The 14,253-nt window shown below is 41.1% G+C and overlaps 1 protein-coding gene across 9 annotated transcripts in view; it reads right to left on the bottom strand.

The window, feature by feature from the left end:
* The window catches only part of adgrl3.1 (adhesion G protein-coupled receptor L3.1), a 107,855-nt gene that overhangs the window by 32,440 nt on the left and 61,162 nt on the right, over window positions 1-14,253 (bottom strand). For 7 of the 9 annotated variants that reach the window (XM_044027702.1, XM_044027701.1, XM_044027696.1 and 4 more), the window contains exons 8-11: window positions 4,769-5,209; window positions 3,725-3,828; window positions 2,825-3,010; window positions 1,512-1,550 (exon numbers count right to left, since the gene is read on the bottom strand). In XM_044027702.1, coding sequence (XP_043883637.1) covers window positions 1,512-1,550; window positions 2,825-3,010; window positions 3,725-3,828; window positions 4,769-5,209 — 770 coding nt within the window. The remainder of the gene's footprint in view (window positions 1-1,511; window positions 1,551-2,824; window positions 3,011-3,724; window positions 3,829-4,768; window positions 5,210-14,253) is intronic. The other 2 variants (XM_044027703.1, XM_044027695.1) reach the window with 1 other exon arrangement.

Below are 14,253 nucleotides of genomic sequence, written 5' to 3' on the forward strand. Positions count from 1 at the left end.
GAGTCAGGTGGGTCTTTTCGTGAGCTAAATAATGATTTTATCACACCAGAAACGTGACCTAAATCAGGTGTGCTTAGTTAACGTCCTGAGAGGTCCAAATAGAGAACATTTCCTCAAGAAAAGGTCTGTAATTTAAATATATGCATCCACGTCTGTGTGTAATCAACAACTGAGTTTCAACTCAAGATACAATTAAAAAATTTTATGAAAATATGTTAAAAAATTATCTTTTCTCATCTCTCAAAAGAAGTCGACAGATTGATGCACATAAATAAATATTTTCAGTGATTAAAACAAATGTAAATATGTAGCATCTGTGCTGTCAACATTTGTGTTATGTTTTTACACAGGGTTTACCTTTAATAATGCCACAATATACTTTCAAATACTTCTCTGTCTTACACCAATTTTTAGGAATCTTCAATTTGAAGCTGCACATTTGTCTGTTCACAATAAAAGAAAAAAATTGACTGGAGTCAAAGAACTGAAACAGCACAGTGCTTTTACTTTGAAAAAGAACAGGACATGCTGTGTTTGTAGGATACTGTATGTGACAGACAGATGTGGCGAAAGATCATTTTCTCGGTCTATTTTTGCTGTGAAACGTGCACGGTTTGTGGTAAAAATAGACAAGAGCTCTGTTTTCAGGAATAAAAAAGTGAGATGTTTGGTGATGCGGGTGCTCTGCTCAGGCATCCAGTCTGGCCCTGATTTACTGGTATGATTGGCATCACGTGGTCACTTACAGCATATGTAATTGGTTTGCATTTCCTGGACCTCTAGTGCCATAAAGGTTAGAAAAGCTGCACTCGTTCAAATGCAAATGCTCTGTTAAATGTGGGAGTGATCAGTGATTTATGGTAAAGGGCCGGGTCAAGATAGGACAGTGTCGAAGTCCAGATCTGATCCACAACATGAACAACATCAATACAAGCAAGACAAAGACAAAAATCAGCCACACACAATACGAGCTGGTATGAGCACAGAGGCATATCCATCATACGCAGTCCTTTCTCTTTAATACAACAGCAGAGAGCACAGTTTATGGAATAGAGATGGATTGCCAGTCATTTGGTTTCAGGTATGAATGATTACAATCCTGCAGACAAAATAGATGATGATTACTGATATTGATCGTGGTGGCTGATCAGTACCATTGATTCAAAATGCAAAAAAAAAGAAAAAAAAGTTAAATTAAAACGGAAAAGATGCCAGCAAACCCTTTAAGGAGACTAAAACTGAATTATCAGTGGTTTGTCATTGGTGGATGTAGTGACTGTGAAGCACAGCTAACCAGGACCAGAAGAGAAATGTTGCAGACTCCTAAAAGGGTTGTGTTGCAAATCATAAAATGTAATGTAGAATCAGAATTCTACAAAGAGCTTTGCACACACACGCACACAAGCACATACATCAGCTTGCTTTGCAAACCACATGCGAAGTGTGAAAAAAAAAAACACATCAGACTATGGTGTGGAAAAGTAATCAAGGATACCAGGAAGTAGAAATACCTGTGTGAAAAACCTGCAGGACCTTTCTCTCTTCTGAAGCTGCAAATTCAAACAATTCAGCAGTTAGCGATATAACACCTCTCAATCATACCCACACATACACAGTAAGGCGCACAAAAGCAGTCACACCCACTTCATTAACATTGCACAAAACTTTGGAGACTGAAACATATTGTCTTTCTCCTCACTTGCCTCCTTTTTTGAATTCCTTCTGCCATTTGTCTTGCCTCTGTGTTCTGCTCTGTCCGTTCCTTTCTTTTATACCACCCCTTTTTCTGTTTTCCACTCATTTTCAGTATCAACCTTTCAGTGAATTGATGGCATTAATTATGATGTAGGTCGTGCGTGATTGGTCATATTCAATTCCCTAATGAAAATGATTTTAATAAGCTGGCCTATTACTCGATTTGTTTATAATTCGGCCATTATTGAGTCCCAGAGGAAAGATTTCCTCTTCAGTCGAGGACTACTTTTTCCAACAAATTCAACCTATGACGGGCCATTTTGGTCAACAGCAAATACAAATGAATTGATTGCACTTACACTTGCTCCAGTACGTATTCACTTCACACGTGCTATTGAATTATTTACAGGGAGCAGATGTAGAGCGTGTGATAGTGAAACTAAGAGAATAGAGAATAGAGAAAATAAAGATGAGTGAAGCTAAAGCTCAACAACCAAACTTTGCAGTGACTGTACAAGAGGTGGCAGCAGCTGTCACTCTGGCTGCTAAACTCCGCCCGTCACTGTTGCACTCAGCTGAGATGACCAAGAAACAGTCAGTCAATTAGCCAGCCAGCTAAGTTTCCCCACTGATTTAACTCACTTAAAGTGAATGCCTACATGAACAAAGTATTGAACTCCATTCTTCCCTTGTCTACCACTGTAGTAAAACACATCCTTTCCATCCCCTGGATCAGTTTTCCATTATTGCAATCCTGAAACAAGCACTTAAGCGAGCTTGTCAACTAATTTAAATGTGACGTACAATTTGTCCCAGGCCTGTTTTAATCTCAAGCACTGTATGTATTAATGAGGAAAACTCCCAAGTGAGGCAGTTTTATTCAATTTAGGTACTGATCTGAAAAGAGTTGAGGCATCCAGCCAAAGGCTAAAAAAACACTTGAAACTGATGCTACTCATCTTACTATTAACTAAGTGTCTCACTATAAGTCACTTTGAGCCACCATTATGTCCTTCTTCCTCTTTCTGTCAGTTACATTACATACTTCCTCTCAAACACACCTACAAAGAAAATCTCAGGCACTCTCTACACATTAACCTTCCAGTATAAGTGCTGCGGGACACGGTACCTTTGTGAGGCTGCGGGCAGCGCTGTCTTTGCCCCCAGGGGTGAGGTTCCTGAGCTGTACGTCCAGCAGTTCAACTAGCTGGGCCATGGCTCGCACTGTGGATGGCACATCGCCAGGACGCAGAAGCCCTTTGGTCTGCTCAGCCAGCTCCCTGGCTACAATTGCTGCCGTCTCACCTGAACGAAGCTGTGAGCCAAACAAGGTGACAGGAGCAGAGCGCGAGAGAGAGAAGGTAAAGAGAGAGATTCAAGCAGAGACATCAGATAAATTGTCAGAAAAATTGGGAAGAGGAGGAAAAGTTAGTAGGAGCAGGACAGCGGGAGAGAACATTAGGAAGAGTAAAGCAGCAGACAGATGGATAAATGAAAGTAAAGGACAGGAAGGACAAGGAGGACAGAGAGGTAAAGAACAGATTGGGTTAGGGAGAAAAAGGACAGATGGGTAATGAGACAGACAAGAAAGTTAAGTGTTGAGGGATGGAGGTGAGAAAGTCAAGAAGCAGGGAAAAAAATGAGGGCGCACAAAGAGAATAGGTTAGTTCAAAGGAGAATCCAATGTTTCATCAAGTGTGAATAAAGCCGTTTATTTGAGCACCTCTGCTTCAATGTTGATTTCATAGACACAAATCTTTACATTTTCTACTCCCTCTAAAAAAAAGCCACACATTGAAAAGAATAAGGAAAGTTACGATGGCAGCATTTTCCCTTTAGCCACATACAAATCTCTCAGATCTCAAACAGGAGTTGGATAACAAATGAAGATGGAAACATGGCCTAAATATTTCCCTGAGGTCAGTGCATTTTAATGCATGAGAAATTGCTCCAGGACTATATCCAAATATATCCTTAAACTAGGGCTCAGTGGTTTGCCATGAGGGCCCCCAGCAGCTTTCAGACTTACTTTCTGCATGATGTGGTTGACCCAGGGTGACGTGCAGTTGCTGAGGTCAGGGCCTTGGGGGTCCCAGTAGCCCATGTGGGCCATGCACACGTATGTGGCCACACCTTCAAGACATGCAAGACAAACAGGGTAAGACAGCACTGACATTTGCCAGGTGCCTGGGGTTCACTAAGCAGATTGTGTGTGCACTGTGTGTACGTACGTGGATGGAAGCTGAATGGAAGTTGTCATGTGAGTTAATTGATTAGAGCAAAAGGATTTGTCCTACAGTGGGTGAGCTGTTGCACTACTCAACCGCATGTTCGTAGTATTTGTATTAACTCTTTAACACCTATTCCTCAAATATCCGTCTGGCATTTTTATTTTTATTTTTTTGATTATTTTAACTATAAAAGGGACAGGAATAATGTCCTGCGAGTAAGTGCTTTGGCCCATTTTTTCAGAATAACTTCCAATATCGGGCAGCTATTTACAATTTACTGCATGTTAAAATAGTATATTAACAATTTAAAATGAAGAAAAACAAAATGTTTTATTTAGAAAAGTTGTACACAAACAACATGTGTATGCATGCATGTTAAATTAGAATTTGGAACAGTTCATATTTACAATAAAGTCTTTTTTCTAACGCTCTCCTCTCTGGCAACAAAGACGGTGATTCCACGGCTTCCTGCAACAGCGCGAGTGAAATGACCGTAATAACTACATGTTGGCTTTAATGTGCAACTTCTCAGCTTTCAGAAACAGTCGGAATTATTCCGATAGCACAAACTGCCGTGTAAGTACTGCAATGCAAAGTGCACTTGTTGCTGTGTAATAAATCATGTTAGCGAACCTATTAACCTATTATATATATTTGTATTAATAATAAGGTTACTAAGCATTTATTCTGAACAAACATAAATCTGACTAATTGAAAAAAATGATGAAATGGCTAGCAAATAATTGTAATTGCAGCCCTAGTGACTAAAAAAAATGGAATTGCAGATGCACTCACACTTGTTTGTTTTCAAAACATATCCCCTCACCCATACATCTCCTTACCCAGTGTCCCTACAGGGCAGGGCTGCTTGGCTGTCTGGCCTTGTTGTGTTCGGGGCCATGATATGTCGGCTGTCAACCTTGGATTGCAGAAATCTTGTGGAGGCAGTGCAGGAGGCTGTGGAGCTGCTGGAGGAACTTGCGCTGGGGGAACACGTCCTCCAGCTTTCTGATTGGTGTCAGGAATCTGATTGGTGTCAGACGCTGAGCCGCCTATGGGAACCAGGATGGGCTGACGAATCGTGGTTGTGGTTCGGTACCGCTGGCCGGGGGAGGTGGTGAGGAGGGGCCTTGGGGTGGTGTAGAAGGGAAGAGAACGGGTAGTGGTTGTGCGGCTGGTAGATGAAGAGGAAGAACCTCCACTAACTATTGGACCTCCTCCTCCTCCTCCTACTCCTCCTTCCCCTGCTCGGTTAGGAGGCATCATGGGAGGTGGGCGATAGTCTAAAAAAAGAAAAGAAAAAGAACATGGTTATAAATTCACATATTAACAGCTGGTTTCTTAAACTAAGACCCAGAGTTTGTTATACAGCTTTGTGAGGCCCATCGTGCTTTGAGTGCAGATGTTTTTATGAGTTCTGCATGCCAGGACAAATTTACTCCCATGAGCAAAGAAATAAGAACAAAAGAGCAGAATCTAAAGTGAGCAAGTGCAAAATAGTATGGTGGCTGACACAAACACATAAGCAGGTATTCATTTATTTACCACTAAATAGCTTCGTCAGGGGGGAAACTGATGAGTCTGACGACTTCTGGTGTTAGCGTTTTATCCTTGATTTGTTTTCATGCACTTATGATTTATTGTTGCTCACAAATGTGTTTCTAAATGTTTTTAAACAGTTTACTCAACACTTATTACTATTACTTATGAGACCTTGCTGCCTAACATGGTAGAGTGTCATGCATGATTTATAAACCTGTGATATCAGAAGATTCAGAAAGGCCACTTAATGGCACAGTCTTTTATTGTCAAAAAAGCCTATAGGACTCACAATATCCCTGGATAAAAATAAAGAATGAATGAATGAAGAGCGTAGGCCACACGGCAGGGCAGTGGCTAGCACTGTTGCCTCGTAGCAAGTTCTTGATTTGAATCCCAGGTCGACCAATGGCCTTTCTGTGTGAGTTCGGACTGGCAACCGTCGGCCCTATTGACATAGGATTGGCACCAGGATAAAGCGGTAGACAATGAATGAATGGATGAAGTGATTAAAGAGAGATGAACAGTGTTTGTGTTACATAGTGTCTCTTCCTCTCTGCTAGCCTCTCGTTGCTTTCAGCCACACGTGCTACAAATCAATATTAGAGGGAAACATGTTATGAAAAGGGAGATAATTATTAACACTTTTCCCCCCATTTCACTTTGGATTGTTCTACTGGTCTCAAATCACTTATAGATCATTATGTACTGTATATATTACTGCATATCAAGCAGAACCCATTATTTAAATCCACACAGAACAGGGAATGGCCTTATCTTTCACCGCAAACACTTGAACACTCATCTGTATAAATATGTAAATCGCACTTATGGACAGAAATGTATTGGAACAGCTGAATTTTGACCTCCAAAGGTTCCATAGAACAGTGTGTTTCTATAGATGTTACAGTGCTGTCAATTTTATGATATTGCAAGAACAAGTGTCTTGATACTGTTGTGGACCAGTGACAGTATCAAACAATCTTACAGGTCTTTCAGGGGGAAAAAACAGCAGTAATTGTTTCAACCACAGTCAGACAGAGAAGGAAAGTGAGAACAAAGATCATCATCTCACATGTATCTATATGTATACCGTGGACTTGAACATCTTACGTATCTGACTTTTCTATGGTGTTGCAACGGTTATGACTTAAAAACCTGGATCTAAGAGCAAAAAATATTTCTCCTTGATTTCTATTTAGTCCAATGAACACGCAATATGTATCACACTACATGAGTGATGGGTAATGAAGTCTCAACACCTGAGCTATCAGTCACTTGGGTGTAAAGTTCCCCTCTGTGTCAGTCTACCTTGATGTCAAACATCTCCATAATGTTCAGTGAAAAAGTGCACACACTTGTGTTTCTCCATCTGAGACCTTGGTGTGCCCTAAGCCATAATATACCACACGCTGGTCATTGACAATGAAGGACACAGAGTCATTTCTCATCAGACACAACGTAACTGCAATGGGTTGATGTTTGTTCCCTTGAAGATGAAGGGAACGTGTAATTGAGCGCTTGTGTGGATTATGAAAACAAAGTTGTGGTTGAAATTATTGACTGTGAGCTGAAGCTGTCTCTCCCATGGATTTTCAGTAAGGAAAGACACTATTTCTCACTGTTTATCTCCGTCTTGCTGTCTCTCTCCCCTTCCCTGTCTGTCTGTCTGTCTGTCTGATTGAATGACAGCTATGTAACATCCACCTCCTCCTGTACGTTCTGTTCTTTTCTCTTCCTCCACAATTCAATGGAGTGTTTCCGTACCTAAACTGTGCTGCTCCTCGTTCCTGAATCACTGACGCCCTACCTCATGCATTCTCCACGGAACGTTGCCATCAATCATGCGTGGCAGCAGTGGCCTAGGGACTAGCTGTCAATCTGTGCGTCAGTGTGCGTGCGTGTGTGTGTGTGTGTGTGTGCCTATCTCTACTCAAATGGGAAGCTCCATTAGCAACTCTGCCACAACAATATAAGCGCGTGTGTGTGCGTGTGTAAGTACGTGTGTCTGAGGTTGATTTCTGTTGTCATTTGAGTCCAGGGTAAAAAACACAGGGGCTGGCAGCTTGGGGTGAGGTAGACATCACAGGCAAGGGGCCACAGCACTTCACTGCCCATGCATCTCTCCTCCTCCTCCTGCTTCTGCTCTCTTGACATTTTCCACCTGATTTGATTCAGTCACTCCTGATATTTTTGTCTGCCATAATAATAATAATTCTACCTGTTTTTACGTATCTTTTTGCCAAAATCTCTCTCACATGTGCTTCTCATTTGGATTCAGGGTCACTTTTAATATGGTGAATTTATCATGGATGCCATGGACGACATAACAGCTTCATGAAACATTTATAAAAGGAAAAGGGTAGTGGTTGTACTCATAGGGAATGACATAGCTCCGTGCCTTTAAGCTTAGGAAGCTGTGAGTAAATACTATGCGACAATTTCATGATGTCAGCCAACCTGAATGTTGAACCAGTTCCACAAGAACAATAGTGCCATACAAAGCAAAAGCACAATCACAAACTCAAAAGGTTTTTGCGTTGCACTCTGCATGTTGCCCCGCAAATGATTGCACATGTTTTGACAAAAAGAGTGCAATAAATCAGTGATAACCTTTTAGACGAGAGTTTAAAATGTTTATTGCAGCAGGAATGGTTGAGTTGGGTGTCAAGGCTACAATTTTGTCAATCCCACAGATTATATTACATGAAATATGAGAAGTGATGACCAAACATTTTAAAGCGGCATCGGAGCCTACAAGTGGCCACCGCGGTGGTGTAGAAGAACAGGCAGCCGTGGCAGAACAAGGTGACAAATGCAACGAGGTAGAGAGAGTGAGTCATGGGGGAGTGTTGCAGTTTAAACAGACTTTTGGAAGGGTGTGTTTGATATGTACTATATGGTGAGTGAGGTGTGTCATGTGTACGTGGTGCAGCTGAAGTTGACTGCCTGAACTGGCAGGTATTGCTACATTTATCATTGTTTCTGCCCTCTGCCGTTGTTACGGTCCTTGTTTTCTGTGAAGCCCTGGGCACTGGACTCGAGAATCATGCATCGTTATATCAATATTGATTGAACATTTTTGATGTGGAAAAGATCCAACTGGGACTTCATTTGCAGGTGTGGGGGCTTGCATGGTCAATGTATGGGTAAATGTAAAATGTTGTATTTAGCTGTGGCCCAGTGTTGAATTGGAAAATACTTTTTTTACTATTTCAATTATTTTCAAAGTCAATAAATAACTTTCTATATCATCTTCTAGTTAAACGTGATTTAAAATGTCCATATTCCAATCCATATTTCCATAACTTGTAAACATCTGCAGAATAATAAGTTCTATTCTATTCTATTCTAAGCTGTTGTTCTTGTTTTCTTGACCTGTAGCGAGTCCATTGAAAAGTGAAACAATGGCAGGGTGGCAGTAAACTTGTTCCCAGAGTTGCTAATGTGTCACCACACTTGGAGGGAAATGCTGTCAAGGATGCTCGCACATCATCATCTGACATGCAGACAGACATTGTGTGTCTGTGTGTGTGTGTGTGTGTGCTTTCGTTAGGGTAAGAGAGCCTGTTTCTTCCTCAGAGAACACCTTTCATGACTTTGGTAAACAGAGAGATCGTAAATCCACGACACAAAAGGTAGGCAGCAAGGAGAAAGACGAGGGGAAAATGAACTTCCCTTGGGATCTTTCCCACATTGTCAGAAACACATTGGAGGTAGAGTGAAGTGAGGGGAGGATTAGAATCAAGACAGAAGTTCACAGAGCTGAGATGACATGTCAAGGCTAACATTCAAGGTGATTACTTTTGGGAAAAGATAAAATAAAGATAAATCCCTTTTATCAAATTTGACTTTATCCGCGGGTCAACAATGAAAAAGCAGACAGTAACACGGTGAGCAAGAGCAGGATTATATCCCACAAATGACCTGAGCTGAACCATCAACACTTCGATACGACCATGTGCGGTAATCACTGAGCTGCCAGAGCGCTGCAAATGATTACTTTCTGGCAATTTGTTTTAAAGTTGCTATTACTCCTCGCCTCTACATGCACACACACACACACAGACACACACCACCATGAAATAGTATGGAGGAATAGATCCAGAAGGGTAACAGCAAAATGATAATCTGACTAGAGGACACAAATCTTTCTAGGCCGGATCGTAGCATATCCACGTATAAGGCTGCATTCTGCGATAACGTACTGCCCCTTTGGCTGAAGACACACACACACACACTCACTTTTAGATACTTTACACTCCATTGTACACCAAGCAACTCACACCAAACACACAGGCATACAGAGACATGCACATGCCTGAGCAGAAATGTTTTCATTCACTCACGTGCAACGCAATACACCCTGTCCCATGCACACAGGGCTTGTGGCAAGTGGCTCAAGTGTGCTGATAAAACAGAACGAAGCACTTCAAAGTAGCAATTCCCAGGAGATAAAAATCAACCTCAACTAATAAAGCCTCCCTCAAAATGGCTGCCAGGCAGCACCACGTTCCACGGCTAATGTTTCACAGATCACCACTCAACACTGCTGGCTAACCAATTGTGTAATCGTCAATTGTGTCATCCCTCTGCTGAGGATGGCAGCAAGTTTGCCAATTACATGCTTTGCCCTTAATCAGGGGACGATGCCATGTTCAAAGAAGAAGCTGAAGTGTGAGACCAATGTTTTCCCTCTATAATAATACCATGCTTCCTATGAAACAGAGGGTTTCACTTTGACCTTTTCCTCCTGGTGCTTTGTTGAACACCCGCTGTCCAAGCCTCTCTACTGCCAAATGCAAACCAGGAGCGTGGCTGAAGCAGACTAGTCGATTATGGACACACAGTGCTCTAGACTGTGTGGAGCAGAGCTCAGTCTCGGGAAGAGTGGTGATGACAAGGCGCTGAAGGTGTGAAGGGCATTGCACTCATGTGGCCTTCTATGAATTTGATTGAATTGAGTTACGACAGAGTGATTTGGCAAATTGGTGTTTACATTCTTGATTTATCACTTGTACTTCATTGTTTTCATGATTCATGAAGTCACATATGAGGTCTGATTCTAGGTTCAACAATTCATTGCTCTTTTTATATATATGTATATATATAAATATATATTCAGTGTTTTTTTTACGCTTATTATACAATTATAAAACATGCTAAGAAAAAAGTTGCAACATTCGCTAACTCGTCTTGCATGAATGAACCGTTTACGCCTCACGCACAAACACAACCACACACAATGTGACAAGTCAGAGATGTGCTGAGGGTTAATCTAATCAGTGATCTGGTGAAAGGGGGCCACCACTTTAACCTTCAACTCTTGTTATTCTCTCCAATTTAGGGAATTGTTTGTAAGATTTCTTAGCCCTGCTGCCTGATTGCAATCTGTTGCCAAAGCATAGAGGGAAGGGGGAGGAGAGATGGGGAGGGAAGATGAGAGGAGAGGAGAGGAGGGGGAGGACGACGGAGTTAATATGTGGAGAGGAGGTAAAGACAATAGACCCTCAATGCTTGACTTCCTTAGGAAATGGAACTCTGTGATACAAGCCATTAAGGGTTCAAAGGTGAAGCTTTAAATATCCTTCAACTGACAGAGTGACAAGAAGAGGTCATCCCATGATGGAGCAGCATATTTAAGAGATTAGACTAGAATTCCAGTGTCTGATTCCTCTCTAATGCAAAGAACTATACAACTTTAAACAATTAACTGTTGCAAGCATTAAGTTAACATAAAGTTGTTTATATAACGTATAAACGTTTTTATTTAACGTTTGAAGGATTTCACACTTTTTCCAAAAACTGATTATAGACGAGGCATAATTGATCCGAGAAGAACTGCTGTTATTCTTGTTTGTACTCTATGAAGCAGTGAAATAACCTTGTATAGACTGGACGCCAGATATATTGACATTATACAGTTATTGGAATGAATTGCAGAGGGGAAAAATGTAAGACTGAGGCATCATTTTCTAATGCGGAAACACACATTTTCACACATTGATTTATATAATACATACATAATGAACGGGAGACAACCTGAGGAAAGTGGCCTCTGATAACATGAAGTGTGTGCATGGATATGGGGGTGGAGCTCGGTTCCACACATTGCTAAATTTTTTTTACAAAGACCATTATCTTAAAGGGACCCACCTGTGCAGTGTAGTACCCGTAACACGCAGAGCATGTAAAATGTAAACCACCAAATGTGAGAAAAGAGAAGCGATAAAAGAAGAGTGACCCACTGATGAGGAGGTGTGGGGGTTGTGTGTTGAGATGGGATCCGCTCAGTGTCCCTGTGTGCCCCCTTCCCCTCCAAAGATGCAGATAACATGAATTATTTTGTGACTTTGTTGGGAAAACTTTCTTAAGTGTGGCAAGGCAGACTGGAGCTGATAAATAATTCAAATGTTTCATTGGAGCCATGCTGCTTGCATGGGACAGGCATCTATAATATGCACGTAAGAAGACGTGATGAAACAACGCCATAAACAGTAGAGAGGGAGTGTGTGTGCGAACAGTGTGATGCAAAGACAAGTGACTCTGACTGTGTCTTCATGTAGGCATGCGCTTCATACGGGGGAGGCCTCTATCACATGAACATCTAAGCTGCACTCGATTAAACAGCCTTGTGTGATGTGGGAATGGGCCTGGCTGCAGAAAAAGGAGGACAGATTAGGCGGGAGATAAGGACGACAGAGGGAAACACAGCGAGAGACACTGAATACAAGAGAAAGATATACGAGAAAAGGAAATATTGAGATTCCTGCCATTATGAGTGTCTGTGTGAGAGAGGGAGGGAAAGAATAGGGTGTTTAACAAACAATGGAGAACATGTGAAACAATAAATGTACGAAGGTTAGTCACTTCCTTCCCGTGAAAACAAGAATATGCATTTCAAAAAGACAATTTTCTGCGTCTTTCACACTAAATCTTTATATTACTGTATCTGTTCACCTGAGGTGAAATAAATCTTCCCTTATTCCCCCCCCACTGAGTTTACATTCCTATCCTTTATTTAAATCTGCAATACATGGGGGTTACACTGGACATTTGCTTTGTCTATGTATTGTTTTCAAAAAAAGAATGTTTCTGAAGGAAATCTTCTCAAGCATCTTTAATTTTGGCATACCATGACCACAAATATTAGAAGCACAAAGCTGCAAAAGAACCTAGATGATTTAAAGAAAATAACCATGTTATCCAATGTTATCCCCCAGAAGCATGTAATTACTGCTAAATTGATGAACAGAAACAGCTAAAAGTAGCAGTTGTCAATTAACTTTCATTTTGGCATAGCATTTATTTTATTTTCGTACAGCACTTTAATCATTTTCTACTTGGCCTGTTTGTATTTATCATATTATTATTAGCAGCTAAATGTGGCAGCTAACTTACCTCAAATAGTGTGTTGTACACAAAGTTTTGCACCAATTCAGTTGAGATTAATGTCAGACTTAGTGACTGATGAGCGATGTGCATGGAAACATGACTGGAAATCATTCATTTCTTTGGTTTAAGAAACAGGAAATATCTATATTATCAAACTGCAATTAATGAGAATCACAATTCATATTGAATCAGCTCCCAAGGATCATGATATTATCAAATTGTGAAGAAAGCACATCGACCCAGACCAATTTGATCCTCATCTCTACTGTAAATCAGAGATAATAGAATATCTGTAACAGTATATGCATACATGTGAAATGGTAAATGGTCGGTTTCTATATTTATAAAGCACTTTTCTAGTGCCCACTCAAAGCTGCTTTACACCACAGTTTTTGCCATTCACCCATTCACATTCCTCTTCATACCACAGTCACATAGCAACAGCCGTCAGCAGCAACATGGGGTGGAGTGTCTTGCACAAGGACACATCAGCATGTTGACTAGTGGAGCCAGGAATTGAACCCGCAACCTTCAAAGAGAACTCGCTTTACCAGTGGCAAAGATCTCACATTTATATGTGCGTGCTAAAAGATAATCCATCTTGTCAAAAGTCTGCAAATGACTAAAAATGACCTTTTCTTAACTGTCCAATGAGCTGCCAGTTGCTGAATAATCACAATGCAGTAATTGGAGCTCTATTTGCTGCACCCCAATTATACTAAGTTCTCAGTGGTCTACCATGCTTACTCCATGTCAAAATTTCCTGTCTCATTTTATATCTTTAAGAAGTCCATATGAGCCTGAAACCCTTAGAGGGGATAAGGGTTTCCATCTGCCCCCTTTTGTTTCCTGAACTGGCCAAACAAGATTAAAACAAAACAAAATAAATGAGCAAAAAAGCGGAAGAAAAACACGACTGCAACATTGCATGTTTGACCCTATACTCGCAACAACATATCCTAAGTTCATTGTGTAATTAAAGCTAAATGGATCAACACCCTCTGAATGGAATGATGGGTAAAGGGCAAACTTGGGTCCAGCTTCAACCAGAAAATTTCCATGGATCGACTTAACATCTCATTTTCTGAGGAATGAGAGAATCATGCAGCGAAAGCAGTTAATTTATTCCCTGTCTTCATTGAGTGAAGGAGTGGAGCGAGGGGGGGGGTGGCAGCATTGATTGCATGTATTTATCTCTGACTGGTCAGCAGTCTGGCTTGTTGCTGTGCTCTAGAGGTCACTCCCCACATTGAATCCCAATTGATTTCATCTTTAGAGCCTCCTGAGACACCCGGAGCTCCATTATGAGAGTGATCACACTCTCAAGTGTACACCAATGAACACGTATGCACACTCCTGAAGAGAGAAACACAAACTCACAAATGAATACTAT

This window comes from Solea senegalensis, linkage group LG6 (assembly GCF_019176455.1).
Source record: "Solea senegalensis isolate Sse05_10M linkage group LG6, IFAPA_SoseM_1, whole genome shotgun sequence".
Lineage (NCBI taxonomy): Eukaryota > Metazoa > Chordata > Actinopteri > Pleuronectiformes > Soleidae > Solea > Solea senegalensis.